Source organism: Schistocerca cancellata, chromosome 9 (assembly GCF_023864275.1).
Source record: "Schistocerca cancellata isolate TAMUIC-IGC-003103 chromosome 9, iqSchCanc2.1, whole genome shotgun sequence".
Taxonomy (NCBI): domain Eukaryota; kingdom Metazoa; phylum Arthropoda; class Insecta; order Orthoptera; family Acrididae; genus Schistocerca; species Schistocerca cancellata.
This window is the reverse complement of record NC_064634.1, coordinates 336,131,547-336,152,515: the sequence shown is the minus strand read 5'-3', so window position 1 is coordinate 336,152,515 and position 20,969 is coordinate 336,131,547. Positions and strand designations below refer to the sequence as shown.

At 45.9% G+C, this 20,969-nt stretch overlaps 1 protein-coding gene across 1 annotated transcript in view; it reads right to left on the bottom strand.

Moving 5' to 3' along the window:
* The window catches only part of LOC126100873 (L-dopachrome tautomerase yellow-f2-like), a 181,392-nt gene that overhangs the window by 67,149 nt on the left and 93,274 nt on the right, over nt 1-20,969 (bottom strand). Inside the window, exon 2 of the mRNA XM_049911539.1 lies at nt 3,589-3,904. Within this exon, the coding sequence (XP_049767496.1) occupies nt 3,589-3,904 (316 nt within the window). The remainder of the gene's footprint in view (nt 1-3,588; nt 3,905-20,969) is intronic.

Below are 20,969 nucleotides of genomic sequence, written 5' to 3'. Positions count from 1 at the left end.
TTTAAAACACCTACCTGTTACCAACTGTTCGTCTAAAATTGTGAGCCGTATGTTTGTGCCATCTATCACAAAACGGTGGTCCAACTAAAACATTTATATTTCTTTACGTACTACACGAATATGTAATAAAAATGGGGGTTCCTATTTTTAAAAAACGCAGTTGATATCCGTTTGACCTATGGCAGCGCCATCTAGCGGGCAAACCATAGCGACATCTGGTTTCCCCCTTCAAGCTAGACGAGTTTTGTTCTTTGTAGTTTTTTCGTTTGATGCTTATTTCGTGAGATATTTGGCCCGGTCACTATCAATGGACCACCCTGTATACATTCGACTTACGTAATAAAATAATTTCTTGATTTTTCACTGTCACCCTGTCGAAGCTCCTTAAGTCGCTTCAGCTGTGTTCCTGTGCTCTCTACCAATGCGGGTTGCTTCTGCATCGTATCACGAGTAGCATCGCGTATCGTGTCACCCTTGACCGTCGCCTCTCCAGACGATCCAAGCCAAGGCACGCTGCCGACTCCGTCTCCTCAAGCTCCTTTCTGGCCGCACATGGTGTCCGGACCCCTCCACCATCCTCCACGCCTATAAATCCCTTATCCGCCCTATCCTCTGCTACTCTCATCCCGCCTTGATTTCCGCCCCTCCTACCTTTTACAAATCCCTTCAAATCCTAGAATACCATGCGCTCCGCCTCGCCTACCCCACGCGGATCCTCTATGACTTTATTCCGTTCCCGCAACTCCTTCTTTTCCTTGAACGGATACGGATCCTCTACACCTCCCGCAAACTTATCTCTCCCATGCTCTCCCACCCCCTTCTGCTGCCGCATCTGCATTCCCACATCCCACCTGCTCTCCATCTCTCCACTCCCCATACCCTCGCTCAAGGTTGCTTCCACCAACTCCCCCTCCCTGATGATGCCCTCATCCCCTCCATCTACCGCTCCTACCAACTTTGATCCTCCTCTTCTGCACCCTGTGTTTTTCTCCTGAGGGCACCCACTCTCCCTTTTCTCCCTCCTCCCTTCTCTCCCTCCCTCCTCCCCTGGGCTTCCCCTAACCCCCTACCTTCTCTCCTCCCCCTCCCTTCTCCACTGCCACTGGCATCTACACACTCCCCTCTCCCTCCCCCCCCCCCCCGTTCTTTCCCTTTTCGGCAGGTCCCCGGACTCGCACACGAATAGTGAACTTTCGCGCGCCAGAGACCATCGTTTAGTGTTTGTGTGTGTGACGTCGTGTTCGTGTTCAAGTGTTCCAGTGTTACTCGTTTGTGCTCCAACGTTCGCGTGTGCCATCTGTCCTCATTGTGCATGGCCACATGTCTGAACATTTTTATTTTGGGCTCTGCGCCCGTGAACGGCACCGTGTGTTTTATTTTTGTATGTCTACGTTCTTATATCCACCCTGTCTGTTCTGTGATTGTCTTCTTTTGTCTCATTAGTTTTCTCTGTGGCCGAAGAGCGGCGTAATGTGCCGCTGCTGGCCTACCTGTATCAGGTGTGAAATTACCAATAAAGAAAAAAAAAGCGAAACTTCCTGGCAGATTAAAACTGTGTGCCGGACCGAGACTCGAACTGAGGAACTTTGCTTTTCGTGGGCAAGTGCTCTACCAACTGAACTACCCAAGCACGACTCACGCCCCGTCCTTACAGCTTTACTTCTGCCAGTACCTCGTCCCCTACTTTCCAAACTTTACAGAAGCTCTCCTGCGAACCATGCAGAGCTAACACTCCTGAAGGAAAGGATATTGCGGAGACATGGCTTAGCCACAGCCTGGGAGATGTTTCCAGAATGAGATTTTCACTCTGCAGCGGAGTGTGCGCTGATATGAAACTTCCTGGCAGATTAAAACTGTGTGCCAGACCGAGACTCGAACTCGGGACCGTTGCCTTTTGCGGGCAAGTGCTCTACCAACTGAGCTACCCAAGCACGACTCACGCCCCGTCTCCTACCTTCCAAACTTTACAGAAGCCGTGAGGATTGGCGTGAGTCGTGCTTTGGTAGCTCAGTTGGTAGAGCACTTGCCCGCGAAAGGCAAAGGTCTCGAGTACGAGTCTCTGTCCGGCACACAGTTTTAATCTGCCAGGAAATTTCATTCAGCGCACCCTCCGCTGCAGAGTGAAAATCTCATTCTAAAAAAAAGCGTATCGTATTGCCTCAGTGCGAACCGCACCGAAGAGTTTTCGAAAGGCATAAGAAAGTACGAGGGGGGACCCAAAAGAAACCGGACTCCGAGGGCGCTGCCACTCGTAAACGTAGTGCAGAGTTCTCACGCTAGATGGTGATAGTAGAGACCTTCATGAAACAGCTGTGCAGACGGCGTCAGTGTAGAGCTGAACGTGCAAGTGTGGTATTGTGTTTCTCTGACTGTTGGTGGGCTAGCTCTGCGATGTCGTTATCGCAACTTTAAAAGAACAAAGAGTGGGTGTGAAATTTCTTTCCTGCTTAAAAAAAACTGCAACGGAGACACACCAAATGCTTCAGGAAGCTTCCAGAAGGACGCAATGAGCCGCACACAGGTTTTCGAGTGGTTTGGGCGTTTTAAACGTGGTGAGATGTGTGTTGAAGACCAAGCTCGTTCTCGACGCCCTTCAACATTGCGAAATGAGGAGAACATTGAAAACGTCCGCAAAAAGATCGACCAAATTTCAGCAGAGACAGGAATCGGTTGGAGCACGTGCCAGCGGATTTTGAGTAAGGATTTGCACATGAGACGTGTTGCTGCTAAATTTGCTCCGCGCCTTCTCGCACAGGAGCAAAAAACCATCCGCACGAATGTGTGTCAGGACTTGAAAACAGAGATTGCACGTGATCCAAACTTCTTGAACAAAGTCATTACAGGGGATGAGAGTTGGTGTTACGGGTATGACCCAGAAACCAAGCAAGCGTCATGCTAGTGGAGGACTCCCAACTCTCCCAGACCAAAAAAAAGTAAGGCAAGTGAGTTCAAATGTGAAGACGATGATCATTGTCTTCTTTCATGTTCGTGGAATTGTGCATCGGGACTGGCGAGACTGTTAACCAGCACTTTTACTTGGGTGTTTTAAGGCGTCTGCGAGAGGATGTGAGGAGGAAACGCCCGGAACTTTGATCAGGTGACTGGTTTCTGCATCACGACAGCGCTCCAGCACACACGGCCTTACGAGTGACCCACTATTTGGCATCTCAGAGGTGATCTGTCGTTCCCCACGCTCCGTATCCGCCGGACCTAGCCGCGTGCGACTTTTTCCTATTTCCACGCTAAAAGGGGATCGTAAGGGGATCGTTATGACGATGTGGAGGTGGTAAAAACAGCTTCGCAAAGAGCACTGGACAATATCAAACTTGAAGAGTTCCAAACATGCTTCCAACAGTGGGAAAAGAGACTTGACAAGTGCATCGCATGTAATGGAGAGTATTTTGAAGGTGATTGAAGTAATTTTGTAAAAAGGTTCATCAATAAATTTCTTATGCCAACAATCCTATTTCTTTTGGGTTCCCCCTCGTATAACCGTGCAATAACGTGTTTCAGTTAAGACATCGACAGCAGTAAAACCCTCTAGGTGAGTGGGGGGGGGGGGGGGGGGGGAGCGGAGGCGCCACTCACTGTGTACGGTGACGTATCCCAGCGTGGCGGGCACGCCAGGCTTGCGGCGCGGCACGGTGAGGAAGAGTCGGTCGCGCCACACCTCGAGGCCGTGCGGCAGGTTGGTGTGCGGCGTGTAGCCGGCCCGCAAGGCGTCGGCGGCGTCCGGCTGCTCGGGCCACTCCCAGCTGACCGCCTGCCACGAGAACGCCTTGCGCACGCCCCTGGTGGACGACGCCCGCGCCTGCGGCGTCACCGTCGCCAGCAGCACGGCCGCCGACGTCAGCAGCGTCGCCGCCGTCGTCAGCAGCGCCGACGTCGTCATGGCACGCCGCGTCTGCGCCCAAACGTCAACGTCCGTGACTTTGTTAAAAGTCCTGGGAAGACATTGGATCTTAGGAAGCTGCTACGGATGCGAGGAAAGCGTCACTGCAAATACGAACGTAGCCAAAGCCTCGTGGGCGAACAAAAACCTAACGAGCCAAACTTAGCGTAACGAGAGCTACACGTAGGGCTGTGCTCTACCAAAACTACGGTTCGGTAGTGTTGGTAAATTACATAAATGATACAATAGCTTCCTACTTAGCAATCATATACAACCGCTCGCTCACCGATAGATCTGTACCTACAGATTGGAAAATTGCGCAGGTCGCACCAGTGTTTAAGAAGGGTATCAGGAGTAATCCATCGAACTACAGGCCTAAATCATTGTCGTCGGTTTGCAGTAGGGTACTGGAGCATATATTGTATTCAAACATTATGAATCACCTCCAAGGGAACGATCTATTGATACGTAATCAGCATGGTTTCAGAAAACATCGTTCTTGTGCAACGCAGCTAGATCTTTATTCGCACGAAGTAATGGCCGCTATCGACAGGGGATCTCAAGTTGATCCGTATTTCTAGATTTCCGGAAAGCTTTTGACACCGTTCCTTACAAGCGACTTCTAATCAAGCTGCGGGCCTATGGGGTATCGTCTCAGTTGTGCGACTGGATTCGTGATTTCCTGTCAGGAAGGTCGCAGTTCGTAGTAATAGACGGCAAATCATCGAGTAAAATTGAAGTGATATCAGGTGTTCCCCAGGGAAGCGTCCTGGGACGTCTACTGTTCCTGATCTATATAAATGACCTGGGTGACAAGCTGAGCAGCTCTCTTAGGTTGTTCGCAGATGATGCTGTAATTTTTCCGTCTAGTAAGGTCATCCGAAGATCAGTATCAGTTGCAAAGCGATTTAGAAAAGATTGCTGTATGATGTGGCAGGTGACAGTTGACGCTAAATAACGAAAAGTGTGAGGTGATCCACATGTGTTCCAAAAGAAATGCGTTGGAATTCGATTACTCGATAAATAGTACAATTCTCAAGGCTGTCAATTCAACTAAGTACCTGGGTGTTAAAATTACGAACAACTTCATTGGGAAGACCACATAGATAATATTGTGGGGAAGGCGAGCCAAAGGTTGCGTTTCATTGGCAGGACACTTAGAAGATGCAACAAGTCCACTAAAGAGAGAGCTTACACTACGCTCTTTCGTCCTCAGTTAGAATATTGCTGCGCGGTGTGGAATCCTTACCAGGTGGGATTGACGGAGGACATCGAAAGGGTGCAAAAAAGGGCAGCTCGTTTTGTATTATCACGTAGTCGGGGAGAGAGTGTGGCAGATATGATACGCGAATTGGGATGGAAGTCATTAAAGCAAAGACGTTTTTCGTCGCGGCGAGATCTATTTACGAAATTTCAGTCACCAACTTTCTCTTCCGAATGCGAAAATATTTTGTTGAGCCCAACCTACATAGGTAGCAATGATCATCAAAATAAAATAAGAGAAATCAGAGCTCGAACAGAAAGGTTTAGGTGTTCGTTTTTCCCGTGCGCTGTTCGGGAGTGGAATGGTAGGGAGATAGTATGATTGTGGTTCGATGAAACCTCTGCCAAGCACTTTAATGTGAATTACAGAGTAATCATGTAGATGTAGATGTAGACGTACTAAATGATAGGATTAGTGGTAATATTGGTAGAATTTGTTGTGTAGGATTTCGTAGTAAGGAGAGGTGGGCTACAGAGTGATGTAGCAACTGTCACTGTACAAAAGGTGGACAGGAGCTGAGAGCTGGTTTCTCAGCATGGCGCAGGATAAGGTTACGATTGTGGATAGGGCCGTAACCAGTTACTCTCGGTTGCATAACAAACACGTAAACTTTATTTAAAGAAATTAAAATTTCAAAACAATCTCTTAAAAAACACAATTGACTGTATGACGGCTGAAGGCCTTATCACAGAAAAAAGTTCCACAATTTTAGGACTGAAGGCCACGAACAGTAACCTCAGACAACAAATGGCTGAAGGCCTGAATTAGAAGTCAGAAGAACAATTCCAAATAGCATACGTTTCAACAAATATCTTGCTTTTAAAAGAAGTTTGATTTAAAAATAAACTTATTGTAACACGTCTGAAGGCCTTATCACCAAAGAAGCGGAATTATTGCTTGGCTGAAGGCCACACCGCCGCGCGGGATTAGCCCAGCGATCTAAGGCGCTGCAGTCATGGACTGTGCGGCTGGTCCCGGCGGAGGTTCGAGTACTCCCTCGGGCATGGGTGTGTGTGTTTGTCGTTAGGATAATTTAGGTTAAATAGTGTGCAAGCTTAGGGGCTGATGACCTTAGCAGCTAAGTCCCATAAGATCAAAAAAAGAAAAAAAGGCCACACCAACAATAGCTAGAAAATTACAGATATCCTTAAAACAAACATCACACTCTAAAGAATTAGGACAAGCGGTTCTCAGCAAGTGTTCCAAGGGTCGGCCTGGGAAGGTAACTCAAGCATAAGGTACGGTGAGACAGCAGTCAAGAGTTGTACTCACGTAACATGATGGCAACTCAAACCAGGGGCAGCTAAAGCGCCCACCGACCGACTAACCAATCCGCCTAACGTCCGATCACCGGTACAACGGTGGAATATTTTTAGGCAAGGGCGAAGAGACAGACAGCACTAAGTCTTCAGAAAGCACCCAAGGCCGAACCAAACACCAGAACCAAGGTAGACCTCCCAAAAAAATATGCACAGTACAATACAAGAGGTTGTCGAACTACACGCTGTGTAGGACAGCATCAACACGATGAGGAAAGTTACACTGCCAGAAAAGTACACTAACCTCCAGGGCAGGTAACTGGGGCGTTAGCAGCCACAAGGCAGAAAATACCGCTGGTTGCACTTCACTAATAAGAATAATGCTAAATTCAATGATGAATAACAAATAGAGAAAGACTGCTGCAATATTTGACCGCCTCGAAACAATTCATTCGTTGCCGCCAGGCTCAGCGGCCCTGGGAGCAACAACCCGCCGATCAAAGGCGAGAGCTCAGAGTAGTCGAGGTTGCATTAGCAGTTAACTCTTCACTCAACTTAAAAGTCGGTACGGTGTACAATGAAGACGTCGCTCCCGCAGCTACCCCTCCTCGATCCGGCAGTGGCCGCACGCTGCCAGTGGCCACAGCTTGCCCTCGCACTGCACGGACCTGCTCACTGCTGCGCCCCAAACCGACCTGATGTCCGCTCGCCACCCCCTCCCCCCTCCCCCCTCCCCCATTCCACACAACGCGACCCGGTAATACTAGCGGTCGCTCCTAAGATAGTACCACAGTACTCATATTGATAAGCACTGCTGCTGCCACTCATGGGCAGGCAAGCCAGCAACTTAGTGACACCAGTAAATCGAATAGGAAGCGAGATTCCATAACCTCAATGACAAGATGCCAAGGAATAAACGGCATGAACAGGAGCCACACATGGTTCAGGAGCAGAAATGGTTAGTGAGCAAAGTGAAGGTTTGCTTAACTTGTATTTCTCCAAGTGTGTGAAGGCTTTTACAAATAACGCAACGAGTATTAAACTCCAGCTCATACAATAGCTAGTAGGATCAGGCTCGCTGTACTAAGCACGAATTATAGTGTCGTAGCGACTATACTCCAAGTGCCAGTGGCCTGAGCCGCTGCCGCCGGTCATCCTATACCGCGAGGGCAGAGAGCACTATTAGTCCAGAGCTGCTGGAGGCGTGGCTCAGCGGACGCGCACCATTGGGTCCACCAGACCACGTGCACGCACTATCGGCATCGGCGGAAACTTACTTCCGTGCCAACTGTGATACGCCAGTAGGGTGGTATCGATATATGGTACCACAGGATTGGTAGGTAAAGAAACATATCACATTCTGAAGGACGACAGTTCAAACCCATATCCAGCCATCCTGATTTAGGTTTTTCGAGATTTCTCTAAATCGCTTCAGACAACTGCCAGGATGCTTCCTTTGAAAGGGCATGGCCGACTTCCTTCCCCATATTTCCCTAATCTGATGGGACCGACGACCTCGCTCTTTGGTCCCCACACCCAGATCAACCAACCAACCAAAGAAACATAAATGAATGTGGTAGAGATAAAATGGGAGCCGATGACATCTTTTTTGTTTGTTTGTCTGGTTGTTTGTTTGGCACATAAATAGAACCACCACACATCGTTCATTGTTAGCCCACTGTGTATTTTATATGCTTACAAAAAGTACGTTGCGTTTTATAACAAGTAAAAATTAAACGATGGCGTAACTTACAAGCTTTAACACAACCAAAGGAATTACTTTTTACACAATGACAGTCTACATGTACAAACATAAAAAATATATGCCTATATAATTTTTGTTGTCATTTCGTACTCAGAACGTTCTTAATCATTATCAAAAGCAAAGGGTTTTCTGTTATTACTGATAAATGCGAAAGTTGTTTATGAATAACAGAAACATGTTTTGTGTAAGCTCGACGAGGTGTTGAAGCGAGATTTGATAAAGTTTTGCTTTGTGGTCTTTTTTAAAAATTTTGTTGGCAAAATTTCGTTTTCCAGCGCTATGTGATAAATTTGCATCGTTTTCTTTAGTTTTACTACAGTATCCCTCTATTTCACGTTACAAATCAACAATTTTCGAATCAAAACTGAATTAAACGTTGAAGATTTCAGTTGTGTTATAAATACTGTTTATACTTGAGTAAAAGACAGGGGGAAAACTGTGGAACAAAAATTTTCTGCAGGTTATCCATCCAGTTTCTCACATTCTCACTCAGTTTCAAGATGGTTCACCGCTTCCAGTTTTTATGGGAAATTAGTAAGATACTGATCGCATATTTAAAAAAAGCTATCATTATGACGTAACGTAAATAAAGCAGTCATTATGAGATAACGCCCAATAGGTCTGCAACACACCCAACGTGATGATGATAGGGCCTTAACTGACCAAAGCTCAAATGGCTCTGGGCACTATGGGACTTAACATCTGAGGTCATCAGTGACCTAGAACCTAGAACTACTTAAACCTAACCAATCTAAGGACACCACAGACATCAATGTCCGAGGCAGGATTCGAACCTGTGACCGTAGCGGTCGCGCGGTTCCATACTGAAGCGCCTAGAACCGTTCGGCTACTGCCTATGGTAGTCTTACAATTCTTGCTGTGTGTGAAGCGTTAAACAAATACGAAAGTAAAACACAATCTATCAACTTGACAGAAAATCGAAAGAAGTTGTGGTCTTATGATAAATCAGTAAAAGATCGAAGCCATCTGTCCAGACATTCTGGACCACAACGGTGTTGAAACAGAGAATAACACAGAAAAGTCCGAAATACTAAACGTCTTTTCCCAAAACTGTTTCACAGGAAAAATCGCACTGTAGTTCGTCCATTAAATCGTCGTAAGAACGACGAAACGATAGACTTTGAAATAAGTAATCAAGGGATAGAAAAGCAACTGAAATCACTCAACGGAGAAAAAGCCACTGTACCTTACGGGATACCAACTCGATTCTACACCACAAGAGACTATTAGAGAACAGTGCTCTTTGTGGCATTCAGTCCAGATGTAAACCGATACCGTCATATGGCACATATTAGAAACCGTGTTATTAGAGATGAGACAGTCCTTAATGCTTATAAATTAAACTTTATTACAATAACTGACACTGCGGAAGTCTTATCACGCTCATTAAATGAGATGAAGAGTTGTTGTCCGTGATGCAAATTTGAACCCACTGTTAACCAAACAAAGCTTGCGTCTGTGATCGAGACTAGACTAGGCAAAAGAGACGTAAAATTTCGAAGTGTTGTTTAGCACCAGTTTGCAATGCCGAATGCCTGAGCCTGGATATAAATGGCGATACGTTTAGCACTGCACCAGGAACCCCATGAAGCTTATATTGCCTCTGAGTAGTAAACACGAAAGATGTGTAATAAAGTGCAACGCAGAAGTTTGATACGCCTTGGAGTAAAGTTGTGATGATGGACAGGGTGTAGAACTCAGTACCTATATGTCTTGTTAACTAAGCACAATCAGACGTCAGATACTAAATATGTTCACTAATAGCGTGATATTGTAACCTGAAACGACAGTATAAATGATTTTTGCCAGGCAGGGATTCGAAACCGACATCTTTCGCTATTGTCTTGTAGCTACGAACAGACATGAAATATTTATTGATTCTTCGTTAGTAGCGAGATGTGGGCACATTCGGCTAGAGGTAACGCAACGAACAGTTTTGTGCTGACTGGGTCTCCAACTCCGGGCATATCGTCGTTGTTGATCCCACGGGAAGAGGTGTCAACTATCAAATTTTCACTAGTAGTTAAAATCGCGCCATTCGTAGAGACCTGGAGGAGTTTGGCATCGTGAGGAAACAACGAAATGAAGAGCTCAAATCCAAAGAAAAATTGGAGTCGGCGCTCGAACCCCAGTCCAGTTCCAGTATTTTCCAAATCTCGAGGTCACTTAAAATAAGAAATGAACGTCCTATGACCTTACATGACGACTGGTTCGTGAACTAAATTAACGTTACTATTGTAAAAAAGCTTACTAGAAACAGAGTTTCTGGCAGCAGCGACTTACATTTAGGATCAATTGATACACTCGCTGAGTCTGACCTAGAAACAAACGTGAGCTTCCACGATCAGTGATAGTATCATTAAAATCCTTTTGAGTGTACTTTCATGTCACCTTATAAATATTTAAAATGTTTAAAAACTGAAATAACCTGCCTTCCGGCCGTGTTGCAGCGGCTTTCCTTAGAACAAGAATTAATCAGATGCGAAGAGGGAGCTTCAATGGACTGTATTTCTTACAGTGTCGTAACACCACACGTTACATTTCAGAGATTTTACTGGCGCTAAAACAGCACTGGTCGGTGTTAAGTGGGTATGTGACAGATTGTTCTTGAGTTACAGGGCTTGGTGGTAATTGGTAGCCCGCCACGAAACAGCGACAAACTTCTAGGGGGTGGGTATACCTGCTGCCACTTGCGCTCAGGTAGTAAGCATTATGCTTAAGCCCCCATCTTACTGTTACTCGCTCCTGTGAACGGGAACGCGTTATGCAGATCTTGGTGCCTCTCGCATCCATCTAGAAAAGATAACCTGAAGATGCCTAAATAAGGCGAAACACGTCGTTGAAAAATAAAAAACTAAAATTGCAACCAAGACTGTTTTAAACCAAGACCCTGATTTTTATTTGTGATATTTCAGCTGGTATTGAGACATTGCTTGCCCTTCTGTTTTTCTTCTGTGGGTGAGCCGGGGCTGGACGAGAGCCATGTGCGTTAAGTGAGGCAGAAAAACGTCCTGGCAGACTTTTCAGCGGATACGAGGCTGGTGGACAATAACGTGTGGTAGCTCCTCAGGGTGGCCGACATTATGATTTATTGTGCAAATGGTCCAAGGAACATGAGTCATGCTAACTCAGGTCTGCTACCCCTCATTACGGTCGTCTCTTTTCGATTTACTCTCAGTATATTGTGTGGTAATTAAACTGCTCATTCCTAGTCGCTGAAAATCATGTTACTAACTAAGGAACGAGAGAAGGAGAGCAAAATGATGACAGAAAATATCCAAAAATTTCTGGCAGACAAACTTTTTACTTCACTTGAGCTCGAACCCAGTGCTTTGCCTATTGTGGGCGATGCTCTTATCAGCTTAACTGCCCCGTCATATGATCCACTCTCATCAGTCACTCAGAGTACACTGAGGTGACAGAAGACACGGGATACCTCCTAATATCGCGTCGGACATCCCGGCGTAGCGCAGCAACTCGACGTGGCATGGACTCAGCAAGTCGTTGGAAGTCCCTTGCAGAAATATTGAGCCGTCGATATATGCGAAACTGATGTCGGTGCAGAATTTTGTGCATGAACTGACCTCTGAATTACGGTACTTCCCATAAATGTTCGATGCGATTCACGTCGGGCGATCTGGGTGTCTCAATTATTCGCTCGAACTGTTCAGAATATTCTTCAAACCAATCGCAAACAATTGTGACCTGATGACAAGAAAAAGTTTTTTGGGAACATGAAGTTCATCAATGGTAGCAAATGGTCACCAAGCAGCCGAACATAAGCATTTCCAGTCAATGATCGATTTAGCTGGACCAGAGGATTCAGCTCATTCCACGTAAATACAACGCATACCATTGTGGGGCCACCGCCAGCTTGCACAGTGCCTTGTTGAGAACCTGGGTTCATGGCTTCGTGGGTTCTGCGCTACCCTGTAACCCTGCCATCAGCTCTTACCAACTAAAATCGGGACTCGTCTGACCGGGACACGGTTTTACAGTCGTGTAGGGTCCAAACGATATGGTCACGAGCCCATGAGAAGGGCTGCAGGCGATGTCGCGGTGTTAGCAAAGGCATTCATGTCGGTCATCTGCTGCCGTAGCATCTGGGAGAGGGGTGCCAAAAGATAAGGAAGCATGGTGGTGGAATGAAGAAGTGCAGAAGGTTGTGAAGGAAAATAAAGACGCTAAGAGGAAGAGGGATATGTCCGGAAGTGCTGAGGATGGGCAAGCATACAAAAGTGCAAAGAAGGAGGCAAAACGAGCCGTGGCTAAAGCTAAAGCTGAATCAGTAAGGGAGGCATACGAACAACTACAGAAAAATCAGGATATGAGACAACTGATACGGATAGGCAAATCAAGAGATAAAGCTTGTAAGGATCTAACAGCAATAAAACAAATGAAAGATGAAACAGGAATAATTATGCATTACCATGGAAAAATAATCCAAAGGTGGTTGAATTATCTCGAGAAATTGCTGAATGAAGAAAATGTAAGAGTGAAATCTGAGGAAGGAGGGGCAAACGAAGGATTATCGATGGATATAAGTAGAGATGAAGTCGAACGGGCAGTTGAAAAGATGAAACATTGGAAGGCAGTTGGCCCAGACCAGATCCCCGCTGAGGTATGGAAGTGTCTCGGTAAAAAGGGAATTGAGTTCCTTTGGGATTTAATGAAGAAGATTTGGCGACAGGAGGAGATGGCAGACGAGTGGAGAACTAGTGTACTGATCCCAGTATTTACGGGAAAAGATGATGTGCAGGACTGCAGTAACTATAGAGGTATTAAACTGATGGCACACACAATGAAAATATGGGAAAGAGTTATAGAAGCAAGATTACGCAAGGAGACTGTGGTGTGTGAAGAACAGTTTGGGTTCATGCCTGGAAGAGGAACGACTGATGCAATACATGCTTTAAGGCGGATAGTGGAGAGACCCGGGAAGCTACAAGCCGATCTAAATATGGCTTTTATTGATTTCGAGAAAGCATATGACAGAGTCCCAAGGGACCAAATATGGAGAAGCATGAGAGAGCAGTGCGTGCCAGAGAAATATGTGTACAGAGGAGCAATGACACAAGTGAGAAGTAGTGTGGACATGACAAAGGAGTTTCCAGTAAAAGTAGGGTTACATCAAGGATCTGCGCTTAGACCCTACTTCTTTGACCTGATTATGGAAGTACTGGTGAAAGATGTGAAGAAGGAAGCGCCGTGGAATATGATGTCTGCGGATGACGTGGTTCTTTGTGAGCAGAGTATCGACAGACTTGAGGAAAAGCTGGAGGTTTGGAGGAAGGCACTAGAAGAAAGAGGGATAAAAATTAGCAGGACAATCAGAATATTTAGAACTGAAGGATGTGCGGATGAGGGCTTGCAAGATCCAGGATGATGAGCTGAAATCGGTCTGCAAATTAAAAACGTCGGGTCGTACACACAGGGGGACGGAGGACTGGAAAGCGAGATACAACGCCGAATAAAGTGCGGTTGGAACAACTGGAGGAAAATGAGTGGAGTGTTGTGTGACAAGAAGGTGAGCATTGGGTTGAAAAGGAAAGTGTACAAGTCGGTGGTAAGGCCTGCTATGATATACGGGGCAGAGACATGGCCAGTCAGAGTAGCCCAGGAAAGGAAGATGGAAGTGGCGGAAATGAGGATGCTGAGGTGGATGTGTGGAGTAACAAAGAAGGACAGGATTAGAAATGAATTTGTTAGAGGAGCTGTGAAATTGGGACCCATGGGGAGAAAGGTACAAGAGAACAGACTAAGGTGGTACGGACACTTACAGAGAAAAGGGGAAGGAAACAGAGTTGAAGATATAAAGATTGAAGGAGTGAGAAGAAGAGGAAGACCGAAGATGAGGTGGGAGGATAAGATATCCGGGGACCTAAGGGAGAAAGGATGGAAGAAGGAAGAGGCAATGGATAGAGTACTATGGAGGAGAAGGACCCAGAAAAGCAACGCCGACCCTACGTGACGTGGGACAAGGCGACGATAAAGATGAAGAAGAAAAAGAAGATCTGCTGCCGTCAAATTTCATCACACTGTCTTAACGGATACGTTCGTCGTACGTCCCACGTTGATTTCACGCAGTGCTGCTTGTCCGTTAGCAATGACAATTCTACGCGAACACCGCTGCTCTCGGTCGTTAAGTGAAGGCCGTCTGCCACTGCGTTGTCCGTCATGAGATGTTGATGCCTGAAATTTGATATCCTCGGTGCACTCTTGGCACTGTGGGTCTAGCAATATTGCATTCCCTAACAGTTTCTGAAAAGAAACGTCCCATGCACCTAACTCCAACTACCATTCCGCATTCAATGTCTGTTATTCCCACAGCCACAATCACATCGCAACCTTTTTCACGTGAATCACCTGAACAAATATGACGGCTCCGCCAATGCAACGTCCTTTTATACGTTTTGTACTCGGTACTACCAAGATCTGGGTATGTGCGCATCTTTATCCCATGACCTTTATCACCTCAATGTAGAGATCTATCTGCCGACTGAGAAAAGGTATTTTTCCGTGCAATGGCGACTGCGAAACCCGATGGACATGGGGTGGTGGGTGGTTAGTGCAGTTTTCCCTGGATTGAGCACGGACTATCTGTTTTAGTGTATGTGGCAACTGGCGTTGATTTTTAAAATACACTCCTGGAAATGGAAAAAAGAACACATTGACACCGGTGTGTCAGACCCACCATACTTGCTCCGGACACTGCGAGAGGGCTGTACAAGCAATGATCACACGCACGGCACAGCGGACACACCAGGAACCGCGGTGTTGGTTGTCGAATGGCGCTAGCTGCGCAGCATTTGTGCACCGCCGCCGTCACTGTCAGCCAGTTTGCCGTGGCATACGGAGCTCCATCGCAGTCTTTAACACTGGTAGCATGCCGCGACAGCGTGGACGTGAACCGTATGTGCAGTTGACGGACTTTGAGCGAGGGCGTATAGTGGGCATGCGGGAGGCCGGGTGGACGTACCGCCGAATTGCTCAACACGTGGGGCGTGAGGTCTCCACAGTACATCGATGTTGTCGCCAGTGGTCGGCGGAAGGTGCACGTCCAGCAAATTAGGGACACTGTTGCTCCTGGGGTATCGGCGAGGACCATTCGCAACCGTCTCCATGAAGCTGGGCTACGGTCCCGCACACCGTTAGGCCGTCTTCCGCTTACGCCCCAACATCGTGCAGCCCGCCTCCAGTGGTGTCGCGACAGGCGTGAATGGAGGGACGAATGGAGACGTGTCGTCTTCAGCGATGAGAGTCGCTTCTGCCTTGGTGCCAATGATGGTCGTATGCGTGTTTGGCGCCGTGCAGGTGAGCGCCACAATCAGGACTGCATACGACCGAGGCACACAGGGCCAACACCCGGCATCATGGTGTGGGGAGCGATCTCCTACACTGGCCGTACACCACTGGTGATCGTCGAGGGGGCACTGAATAGTGCACGGTACATCCAAACCGTCATCGAACCCATCGTTCTACCATTCCTAGACCGGCAAGGGAACTTGCTGTTCCAACAGGACAATGCACGTCCGCATGTATCCCGTGCCACCCAACGTGCTCTAGAAGGTGTAAGTCAACTACCCTGGCCAGCAAGATCTCCGGATCTGTCCCCCATTGAGCATGTTTGGGACTGTATGAAGCGTCGTGTCACGCGGTCTGCACGTCCAGCACGAACGCTGGTCCAACTGAGGCGCCAGGTGGAAATGGCATGGCAAGCCGTTCCACAGGACTACATCCAGCATCTCTACGATCGTCTCCATGGGAGAATAGCAGCCTGCATTGCTGCGAAAGGTGGATATACACTGTACTAGTGCCGACATTGTGCATGCTCTGTTGCCTGTGTCTATGTGCCTGTGGTTCTGTCAGTGTGATCATGTGATGTATCTGACCCCAGGAATGTGTCAATAAAGTTTCCAAATCTTTAACATATTGCAGCGTGTCAGCAACTGTGAAATGTACAGCAAATAAACAATTTTTTCAGCCTTCAGTTGCAAGGTAATTTTACTCGTTTACCTAGGTTTCGATTCCAGTAATGGAATCTTCTTCAGAACCTATAAATTAAACCACATACGGACATATATTACTCACTAAAATGCATAATCAGTCTAATGATTGAATAATGAAGAAATTGTGATACTTACAAAAAATGAAATTTTTTGTGAGCCAAACACTGGCCATGTCACAGATTAAAAATTAAAACATTAAAGACGCATGATCCTAAGATTATGTCAGTCAAAATTAAAACCATTAGGGCGAACGTAGATGGAGCTGCGCCGGCCATAAATCAGGACCACACGTAAGCGGCTCGAAAACTAGGCGTCGTGAGCAGATACGCTGCGAGGCTCGGCCAAGCGCCGCGTAACTACTCACGACGCCTAGTTTTCGAGCCGCTTACGTGTGGTCCTGATTTATGGCCGGCGCAGCTCCGTCTACGTTCGCCCTAATGGTTTTAATTTTGACTGACATAATCTTATGATTATGCGTCTTTAATGTTTTAATTTTTAATCTGTGACATGGCCAGTGTTTGGCTCACAAAATAATTTCATTTCTTGTAAGTATCACAATTTCTTCATTATTCAATCATTAGACTGATAATGCATTTTAGTGAGTAATATATGTCCGTATGTGGTTTAATTTATAGGTTCTGAAGAAGATTCCATTACTGGAATCGAAACCTAGGTAAACGAGTAAAATTACCTTGCAACTGAAGGCTGAAAAAATTGTTTATTTGCAATAAAGTTTCCCCTTCCTGGGACAATGAATTCACGGTGTTCTTATTTCAATTTCCAGGAGTGTATATCCGAACATAAAGTGTTCCCCATATTTTCAGGTTTGTTTGGAGTACAAAGACAGAATTACTTCAATTAAAGATCTTTGTAGCCGGCCGCGGTGTCCGAGCGGTTCTAGGTGCTTCAGTCAGGAACCGCGCGACTGCTACGGTCGCAGGTTCGAATCCTGCCTCGGGCATGGATGTGTATGATGTCTTTAGGTTAGTTAGGTTTAAATAGTTTTAAGTTATAGGGGACTGATGACCTCATATGTTACGCCCCATAGTGCTCAGAGCCATTTGAACCATTTTGAAAGATCTTTGCCTACCTATTAGAAGAAATTCTGGCCTTTTTTTTGCTCAGAGTCGTGACCTGGACGTCTTTAGAAGGGACGGGAGCACGCACTGCGTACATTAGTTCTTCTAAAATCTCGCTGAAACCATTTCCCATGCTTAAGACGGACGGCTTCAAAAATGGTTCAAATGGCTCTGAGCACTATGGGACTTAACTGCTGAGGTCATCAGTGCCCTAGAACTTAGAACTACTTAAACCTAACTAACCTAATGACATCACACACATCCATGCCCGAGGCAGGATTCGAACCTGCGACCTTAGCGGTCACGCGGTTCCAGACTATAGCGCCTAGAACCGCTAGGCCACACATGCCGGCAACGGACGGCTTCCTCTGAAGGAACAGATACGAATAAACTCCTTGAAAGGGGAAACGTATTAGCTACAAGAAAAGTTTGCATCAGCTGTTGCGCTGCAATAGTCGACTTCCGAAGTGTTTTATCAGACATCCGTTTGATGAATCGCACTCTGATTCTGCTTACGTCGCAACACGTATCAGTTTCCTCCTCAGTATCGTTTTGTAACAGCGTACTATTGCGCGTGTGTGTCCGCTTACTGGTCGTGCTGCAACAGCGCAAGACAAGGTCTCTTGATTCGACTACATTAAGTGAGCAAAAACGTGATTTGATCCGCTGATCCACCTGAAGACGAGGACATAAGCCTTCTAAAGGCGTCATGTGAATAAATAAAAAGTGAAACAGATAACAGTTTTAATTTATTTGTATGTCATGAACAGACGCAGTTTCCAAACTCGATCCAACATGAACGGCATAAGTGCATTTGTTACTACTAGGTGAAATTTATTGCAGAACATATGAAAATTTCCTGCTTTCTCGTCCCTTTTGAGTCTTCAACGGATCTTGTTTGGCTGCCGTTTCGTTTGTAGGGGGTCAGTATTTCAGCTGGCTAGTTGCGTTTCATTCTTCTCGTTCTATACGGGGGTATGGTAATGTGTCGACCGTACAAATTTTCCTCTTTAGCTCAATTGATTTAAAATATGTAAATTTACATGAAATTTTGGAAAAGGTGAAACATATATGCGGATTTTTAGACTTATTCAAAAAGATGGACGATTTATAAAAGTCTTCACTTCTCCTTCGTTTTTAAATTTAAAAAGTTATTATAAAAATAAAACGTATAATGCAGTAATGAAGATCGTCTTGAAAGAAAGCACCGTACATTCACGGAAAATTTGAGGACCTGCTCTGAAAATGATGTGTTACGAGAGGGAAAAATGAGGTACAGTTGGATCGTAGCATGCGAGTATAAGCAAAGGGATTCAGTGAGTTGTAAATGAGCAGACCAGAGTTGGTGGATGGTAAGAGAGCGGAGTGGTAAATGTAATAAGGGGCTGGGGTGTGATTTGAGATGTAGTATGAAGAGGAAATGAAACAGAGAACGATGGAAGGAGATAGCTCTGATGTGAGGTGGGGTAGAAATGGAGGAGAGTGAGAACTGATAGGACTGATAACTTATGAGATTTAGGAGAGGGACTGTGCTGAAGGAGGTTTGGTGTGTGTACGGGCACGCGCTTGCGTGCACACCTGTTTGTACTTGTGTGTGTGTGTGTGTGTGTGTGTAGAGTTGGTGACATGTGTTGGTATAGGCACCAGAGTTGGAAATTAGAGGAAAACAAGCGAGACGAGTTTGAGCGTGAGGAGAGGTGGGAATTTGATAAGATGCTAAAGGATCTAGGTGAAGGAAGGTAATATGCAGGGCAAGGTGAAGTGATTGAGATTGAATGATTTGGAGGGAATACCAGAAATATGACGGCTTCAGTGCTGTTTGAGATGACCGTAAGTAGGTTCAAGGGTTTTTAGATGTGGTGGATGGTGAAAGGCTGCAGTCGCCGTACTCAACTAATCAGTACTTTTAACAAATGGCTCTGAGCACTATGGGACTTAACATCTGAGGTCATCAGTCCCCTAGAACTTAGAACTACTTAAACCTAACTAACCTAAGGACATCACACACATCCATGCCCGATGCAGGATTCGAACCTGCGACCATAGCGGTCACGCGGTTCCAGACTGAAGCGCCTAGAACCGCACGGTCACACCGGCCGGCTACTTTTAATAGTTTTAGGCTATTACGCGCTTTGTGTTGGATTGTTTATTAGACTCATTACAATGTTATCTTGTGGCTGATCGTACTCCGAGGTATTTTTCAGTGTTATTAACTTGGATAGAACGGTTCTAAACAGTTAAGCTTAGGTCTTGCAGGAAGGAACTGAAGGTGGTTAATGCAAAACTAACTGCTTGCGTTTTGGAAGAACTGTCCTTGAGGAGCTTAGAAGGGGACGTGGAAATGGAACTGAAAGATCCGCTGAGATAGGTGGAGGGTTGGGTAAAGGGCTAGGAAAGCAGTATCATCAGCATACTAAAGAAGGATCCTCCTACCAGGTACTCACTTGTTGGCTGGTGTTAGTAAAATGAGTTCCTGGTCCTGATGTCGGAGCTCAAATACGACTGGGAGCCAACCATCGGTCTTGGATTAGAAGCCAGCCACTGCTTAAATTTTGAATAAAAATCGTTAGTAGTGGCGGGTGAAGACTTCTGCCATAAGGAGTCGTGCTTCTTCTGCCAACGGCCTTGTTAAAGAGGGCGGACGATTGGATAGAGGTTTGGATCACACGCTTGTCACTCGGATGGAAAACTACCCCTAAAATGAGTAAGAATCAGCGATCATCAACGGCATGATAATGCAGAAGATCATGGTAACCACTACGTTAAAGACACAATCTATATACATAGGTCATGCGGCATGTAAATGAAAAAGCGTCAAGATGATTGGCAAAAGATTTCGGATTAATCCCCATTCGGAACTTCCGGAGGGGACTGCCGTAGAGGAGGTGACCATGAGAAAGTGACTGAATGACCCTCGAAAGGGTAATATCCTGCCAGTCGGAGCGTGGAATGTCAGTAGTCGAAATGTCGTAGCGAAGTCAGAACTAGAGAAAGGATTATGCTGAGGATCAGCTTAGATAATAGTGGGCGTTAGCGAAACGAATTGGAAAGAAAATAATGATCTCTGATCAGACGAATCTAGGGTAATACCAAACGTAACAAGAAAATAATAGTATTGGAGTAGGATTTCTCATGAACAGGAAGGAAAGGCAGAAAGGGAGTCACTATGAGCGATTCTGTAAAAGGATTATTGCCTTCATGATCTTCACTGAACCAAAGCCAGCAACAGTAGTACAGGTTTCATGCCTACGTTACAAGCAGAAGGTGAAGGTATAGAGAAAATATATGAGGCTACTATACTATAATTCAATATGGAAATAGAAATTGAATTCTAATAAGCACACGTGGTCGGAAGGCTGTAGTGGGGGAAGGAATAGGAGACAGAGTTACGGAATACTATTGGCTCTGTAACAGGAACGAGAGAGGAAAGATATTAAGCGAGTTCGGCAATAAATTTCAGATAGTAACAGCGAATAAACTGTTCAAAATTACAAGAAGAGGAAGTACACTTGGAAAAGACCTGGAGACACTGGAAGATTCCATGCTAATTATATCATGGTCAGAGATTCCGAAGTCAGGTATTAGACAAGGATTACGTAAGAGCAGCCAGAGGCAGATTGCAATTTAATAATGACGACGAGCAGGCTGAAGCTTACGAGAATCATTCCGATGAATCAATG